Source organism: Poromitra crassiceps (genome assembly GCF_964638095.1).
Source record: "Poromitra crassiceps genome assembly, chromosome: 9".
Lineage (NCBI taxonomy): Eukaryota > Metazoa > Chordata > Actinopteri > Beryciformes > Melamphaidae > Poromitra > Poromitra crassiceps.
The window spans coordinates 55885987-55893486 of NC_139630.1; the positions used below are offsets into that span (position 1 = coordinate 55885987).

The window sequence follows — 7500 nt, forward strand, 5'->3', positions numbered from 1 at the left end:
ATTCAAGGACTTTTAACCCACTGATACATGATGCAGCATTTGTGTGTGTATCCCTTTAAGACCGCGAACGCGTCACGCGGTTCGCGGTCTTAAAGGGATACACACACAAATGCTGCATCAGATATCAATGGGTTAAAGGACCTTCTATGGCCAATTCCCTCAAATTCAAGGACACAACACAGCAGAGTTTGAGACACGGATCGAGGTTGATGACTGTTACAACACTGAATTTGTATGAGAACGAACAGAAGCTCACAGACAACAATCACAAAGAGAGAGGCTCTCCCTCTTCCTCACTGTGTGTTAGAAGGTCTTAACGGTGATAAGTGGTGTGGAGCCTGCTAAGCTCCACGCTGGGCATGCGTCCGGAGTAGTTGGCCTGGGTGTAACTCACCTCCACGCTGGGCATGCGTCCGGAGTAGTTGGCCTGGGTGTACTCACCTCCACGTTGGGCATGCGTCTGGAGTAGTTGGCCTGGGTGTAACTCACCTCCACGCTGGGCATGCGTCCGGAGTAGTTGGCCTGGGTGTACTCACCTCCACGCTGGGCATGCGTCTGGAGTAGTTGGCCTGGGTGTAACTCACCTCCACGTTGGGCATGCGTCCGGAGTAGTTGGCCTGGGTGTAACTCACCTCCACGCTGGGCATGCGTCCGGAGTAGTTGGCCTGGGTGTACTCACCTCCACGTTGGGCATGCGTCTGGAGTAGTTGGCCTGGGTGTAACTCACCTCCACGCTGGGCATGCGTCCGGAGTAGTTGGCCTGGGTGTACTCACCTCCACGCTGGGCATGCGTCTGGAGTAGTTGGCCTGGGTGTAACTCACCTCCACGTTGGACATGCGTCCGGAGTAGTTGGCCTGGGTGTACTCACCTCCACGCTGGGCATGCGTCCGGAGTAGTTGGCCTGGGTGTAACTCACCTCCACGCTGGGCATGCGTCCGGAGTAGTTGGCCTGGGTGTACTCACCTCCACGCTGGGCATGCGTCCGGAGTAGTTGGCCTGGGTGTAACTCACCTCCACGTTGGGCATGCGTCCGGAGTAGTTGGCCTGGGTGTAACTCACCTCCACGTTGGGCATGCGTCCGGAGTAGTTGGCTTGGGTGTAACTCACCTCCACGTTGGGCATGCGTCCGGAGTAGTTGGCCTGGGTGTAACTCACCTCCACGTTGGGCATGCGTCCGGAGTAGTTGGCCTGGGTGTAACTCACCTCCACGTTGGGCATGCGTCCGGAGTAGTTGGCTTGGGTGTAACTCACCTCCACGTTGGGCATGCGTCCGGAGTAGTTGGCCTGGGTGTAACTCACCTCCACGTTGGGCATGCGTCCGGAGTAGTTGGCCTGGGTGTAACTCACCTCCACGTTGGGCATGCGTCCGGAGAAGTTGGCTTGGGTGTAACTCACCTCCACGTTGGGCATGCGTCCGGAGTAGTTGGCCTGGGTGTAACTCACCTCCACGTTGGGCATGCGTCCGGAGTAGTTGGCCTGGGTGTAACTCACCTCCACGTTGGGCATGCGTCCGGAGTAGTTGGCCTGGGTGTAGCCGAAGGTGACGTTGGAGATGAGCTTGAGGCCGAGCTGCCTGGCGTGCAGCAGCCTCGTCAGGGCCTTGTCCTGCTTGTGGCTCTTCATCGACTGCTTCACCATGATCCGCGTGGTCAAGATCTCCTCCAGCATGCTGGGCAGGACCCCCTTACGCACCGCAGGCTGCATATCAACAAGACAGGTGAACAGTTTGAGATGAGAACATGAGATGTTGTCATTTCCCAATGAATGAAAAGAACCGTTTTTGGAGCATCTTGGAGGTGTAGAGGTAAAAGCAGTTGCCTACCACCGCGGAGAACCGGGTTCAATTCCCGGCAGCGGTACTTCCGGCTTGGTCAGACGTTACAGACACAATTGGCCGTGTCTGCGGGTGGGAAGCCGGTGGGGTATGAGACCTGGTTGCTGCACTAGCGCCTCCTCTGGTCGGTCAGGCCACCTGTCCGGCGGGGTGGAACTGGGTGGAATAGCATGATCCTCCCACGCGCAATGTACTGCAGGTGAAACACCTCGCCGTCATGTGAAAGGAAGCAGCTGGTGATTGCACATGTATCAGAGGAAGCTAGTTTGTAGCTCTCCTCAGATCGGCAGACTAGCGCCACTAGTGTTTCTTTTCAACACTGCTCTCAGCTCATATTGGTATCTGATATGAGTTGCATACTAGAAAGAATATGAACAGATATGAGCAGCAACTTCAGAGCACCTAAGATGTTGATGTCGGTGGTGGATGAGTGCAGTTTCCCCCTCACACCCCGATATGTGAACTTAGCGCTTTGGGTGCCTTGAAAAGCGATATAAAAATGCAATCAATCAATTATTATTATTATTATGTTGTCAGAATTATAACCATTTGTATTCAAAATGCTTCGCAACCTTGAATACTGTATGTTTCGTCCTGCGAGTGCAAGCAGGCATTCATCCATAGTGAACAGTTGCTGTAGGAAGCAACAAAAGCTGTATGTTAAAACTAAATATCTTCACGGTAAAAGACATACATTGAATTCCTTTCTTTACATTTGAACCTAATCAGAATTCAGAACTACATAAATCAAACATTTGCAGTGTAGTAGTCTACATAACCATCATGTGCTATTTGACTAACAACAAAGTTAGCCGTTTGGTTTAAATAGCCAATGAGCAAACCAGCTCTTGAGAGGGATGATTTATACAGCGGACCCTAACGATAAAGGGGCAGAATGTTTCTCCAGGACGACAGGAAGTGCTTGGTGATATCCCATCATGCCCCGGGGCTCAGGTGATATCCCATCATGCACCGGGGCTCAGGTGATATCCCATCATGCACCGGGGCTCAGGTGATATCCCATCATGCACCGGGGCTCAGGTGATATCCCATCATGCCCCAGGGCTCAGGTGAAATCCCATCATGCACCAGGGCTCAGGTGATATCCCATCATGCACCGGGGCTCAGGTGATATCCCATCATGCACTGGGGCTCAGGTGAAATCCCATCATGCACCAGGGCTCAGGTGAAATCCCATCATGCACCGGGGCTCAGGTGATATCCCATCATGCCCCAGGGCTCAGGTGATATCCCATCATGCACCAGGGCTCAGGTGATATCCCATCATGCACCAGGGCTCAGGTGATATCCCATCATGCACCAGGGCTCAGGTGATATCCCATCATGCACCAGGGCTCAGGTGATATCCCATCATGCACCAGGGCTCAGGTGATATCCCATCATGCACTGGGGCTCAGGTGAAATCCCATCATGCACTGGGGCTCAGGTGAAATCCCATCATGCACCAGGGCTCAGGTGAAATCCCATCATGCACCAGGGCTCAGGTGATATCCCATCATGCACTGGGGCTCAGGTGATATCCCATCATGCACCAGGGCTCAGGTGAAATCCCATCATGCCCCGGGGCTCAGGTGAAATCCCATCATGCACTGGGGCTCAGGTGAAATCCCATCATGCACTGGGGCTCAGGTGATATCCCATCATGCCCCGGGGCTCAGGTGATATCCCATCATGCCCCAGGGCTCAGGTGATATCCCATCATGCACTGGGGCTCAGGTGATATCCCATCATGCACTGGGGCTCAGGTGAAATCCCATCATGCACTGGGGCTCAGGTGATATCCCATCATGCCCCGGGGCTCAGGTGATATCCCATCATGCCCCAGGGCTCAGGTGATATCCCATCATGCACTGGGGCTCAGGTGATATCCCATCATGCACTGGGGCTCAGGTGATATCCCATCATGCACTGAGGCTCAGGTGATATCCCATCATGCACCAGGGCTCAGGTGAAATCCCATCATGCACTGGGGCTCAGGTGATATCCCATCATGCACCAGGGCTCAGGTGAAATCCCATCATGCACCAGGGCTCAGGTGAAATCCCATCATGCACCAGGGCTCAGGTGATATCCCATCATGCCCCGGGGCTCAGGTGATATCCCATCATGCACCGGGGCTCAGGTGAAATCCCATCATGCCCCGGGGCTCAGGTGCGCCGTACCTTGACGAAGGCGACGCCGTTGGATGAAACGGTGATGTCGTTGCGGAGCTGGTAGAGGAGTTCGGGGGAGACCCGCAGGGAGGTGCAACCAAACTTGAACTCGTCAGGCCTGGAACACAGACACACGTGCATGAACGTACAGCACAGCACATGGAAACACACACTCACACAGAACGTCTGGCCTGATCCTTCTAACTCAAACAAAAGCCTTTTCTGCAAATATTACATCCATTAAAGTCGCACACCAGGAAATGTAATTGCTATTTAAGAATTGCTTGATTAATTTAATTTAATTGATTTTGGTTCTATTTTATAGTTTTTTGTGTGTTTTGTTTTTGTTTCGTTTTTATATTCTTATGTCTGTGTATTTACATGTACATGCTGTCTTTATATCATTATATGTTGTACAAAAATGGAAAACCCAATAAATATATTTGCAAAAAAATATATATATATATTACATCCATTAAATCCATTAAATAGGGTCCAGGCTGAAAAATACCAACGTTATCCTTTAACAGGCTATTAGCAACATTGTAGTCTCTTTGTTCATCATTATGACTGTAAATGTAATGTCTTGTATAATGTCATGTGCTATTGTTGGTGTTTATGTGTGTGCTTGCTCTCACAGCCTGTAGAGAGGCTTGTGTGCGTCTGTGACCTTTAGCGCTTCACCAGGGAGGTCTCTGATCCCAACACGTCTGACCATGCTGTACTGGGCAAAGGTTAAAGGTCAAGCCAAATGCACAGACCCTGGTACTCAGAGGATCGGGGGACTGGCTGTTGACCCAGTAACCCCACCTGTGCATTTGGTCAGGAAAGAAACTAAATATTCCTAGAATACTGTACTACATTTGCTATAATTGCTAAATATAAAATAATTTACTACAAATATGTAATCATTTAGTAATCAGCAACTAAAGACTATTGGTTATAAAACAGGCGAATGGCTGCAAGTGTGTCTGACATAGTGTGGGATTGTTGCAGCTACGTAGGGCTGGGTATTGAAAAATCTTATTCGTACTAAAGTTCAGGTTTTCTTGTTTAGGAGCATTTTTACTGAGGAAATCATCATAAAAAAGGAAAATGTTCAATATAATATAATTCACTGTATTGCAAATGGGCTTTCATTCAACAAAGAACGGTATTGGGAAATCTTTAGAAGCAGCGTTGAAAGTGAAACACTTGAATAATGTCCAGTGCTAAATGCTGCCTCTATGCTCCAAGCAGAGTGAAGAGGATGTAACTAACTAGACACTTCTTCTTCCTTTTGCACGTTGAAGAAGCACAGTTCAGGGTTCCTGCTGTTGCTATGCAACTATAGAAATCCTCGTGAAAAATCGAAATATTTCTTAACTTGGGCGCTTTGCTGCTCGGAGCTGTGAAAACATGCAGCGCTCTCAGCATGTCTGTTCCATTCAAAGTAATGAGAGAAAGAAGGCAGAGCTGCAAACACAGCTTCCTGGCAGACATGCAGACTAAGTCAGTCTACAGTACAGTAGTATACAGTAGTATACAGTAGTATGCAGTATACAGTATACAGTAGTATACAGTAAACAGTAGTACACAGTCTACATTTTGCGGCCCGTGGACCAAACACTCCCCTTGTTTTGGTCCGCCATGGATTCAGCAAATTAACCAAATTAATTTACTGTTGAGCTGATAAAAGAGTAGGGTTTTTATTATTTTGAAAATTTATTTTAGATTCAGAATCTAAATTGTCCATCCAGATAAGTCTTTGGCCCTTCATCGGAAAGAAGCTGGGCACCTCTGGTCTACAGAGTATACAGATGTGTGTCCTTACGTCCCCAGGCTGTCCACACGGCCCAGGCAGGTGGAGTAGCAGTAGTTGTAGGCGATGACGATGGAGGGGTAGAGCGACTGGAAGTCCAGCACCACCACAGAGTTGCTGTAGAAGCGCGACTCGGGCTCCATCACCAGCGGGGCGGCCTGCGGCGCCCTCTGCTGGGCCCGCTGCTGCATGCTGGGTGTCACGGGGATGTAGTTCAGGGGCTTGGCCACACGCAGCATCATGGACTCAACACGGTACTGCGGGGGGGGGAGAGGGGGCAGGATGAGATTGAGAACCTGTGATCTAACACTGCATGTCCTTGGGTCCCTAGCAATACACCCAGATCGGACAAATGGTTCTCAAGATATGCGAAGGACACACATACGCGCACGCACACACCAGTGGGCAAGCCCACCCCCATTCCCCTGAAGATCTAGAAGTCTTTGTTTAAGCTGTAATTCCTCAAATGGCCACTTGAGGCAGGACTCAGAAGTCCTGTCGTTTCTGTTAAAATGCCCCACTTTGTAACAGTAGCTAAACATCTTTATAGCCTGGACTGAAACATGGTTTTGGTCTATATAGCTAATTTCACCTTTTCATAACAACTCCTCGTTTCTTATATAACTCGCCCGTTTGGAGTAAAATAGATGATAGAAAAGGGGGTGATTGACAGATCACCTGTCCAGTGATCACAGAGCTTGCCGATCACGGACCAATAGCAGGCGGAGCTGCGCCTCGGGGAAACTCCCATCTAACGTGAACTGCGGAAGGACTCAACCCATTCCCTCCCACTCTGCCGACGAAAAATCAACAATACCCAACAGAGCCAGCATTTTCAATCATATCTTGATAGACTGGATATGAGCACCATGTTAGGACATTTGTAGTTTTTTTGAAAGGTCCTGAAACAAAGCCCTGCCTGGCTCAGGTTGATACCTGTGATCCTCTGGTCAGAACGTGGTAGAACTGGATCCCGAACACTCTGGCCAGCTCGCTGGTTCTGCCCACGATGTCGTGCTGCTGAAGGAGCTGCATGCTGCCACGCACACGACTCACATAGTGGTCCACCATCTTCCACCTGACACACACACACACACACACACCATCATAATAAATAATAATACATTCATAAACTAATCAACTAAATTCAAATCAACTTCATTAACATAGTTCTCATCTGAATCCAGAGTTTACAAAGTGCTTTAGAAAGAACAGTTTGCATTCATAATACCTGATCAGACATATCAAATCTATGATTCATTAACCAATAAGAGATCATTTACATAAGCACACATCCAAAACAACAACAACAATAGTCTAAATGGATTTCAACAGGACCAGCGGAATCTAACACTTCCCCACCAAAAAAAGAAACAGACAGAAATTAATACGACGAATCAGCGCGACGTCACTTGACACCCAGAAATGCCGAACCCCGCGGCAGTTAATAGTATGAGTTGTGTTAAACAAACGTTAATATCTCAAAAACTATACATCACATCACTTACCGTAATTTCCGCACTATAAGCCGCACCGGACTATAAGCCGCAGCAGCAAAATTGACTGTTTGTTACATATATAAGCCGCACCGGACTATAAGCCGCGGGTGTTTTAATGTTTTTTTTTTTTTTTTTTTTTTTAATTGTGTTTTAATGTTTAATTACCGGTACCATATGTAAGGGTTCGTGCA

General features: G+C 48.8%; 1 protein-coding gene across 1 annotated transcript in view; it reads right to left on the minus strand.

Moving 5' to 3' along the window:
- rev3l (REV3 like, DNA directed polymerase zeta catalytic subunit) overlaps window positions 1–7500 on the minus strand; it is a gene marked incomplete at its 5' end in the record, with an annotated part of 84571 nt that overhangs the window by 11862 nt on the left and 65209 nt on the right. Inside the window, 4 exons of the mRNA XM_083643079.1 lie at window positions 1493–1699; window positions 4019–4127; window positions 5823–6067; window positions 6747–6888. Coding sequence (XP_083499205.1) covers window positions 1493–1699; window positions 4019–4127; window positions 5823–6067; window positions 6747–6888 — 703 coding nt within the window. The remainder of the gene's footprint in view (window positions 1–1492; window positions 1700–4018; window positions 4128–5822; window positions 6068–6746; window positions 6889–7500) is intronic.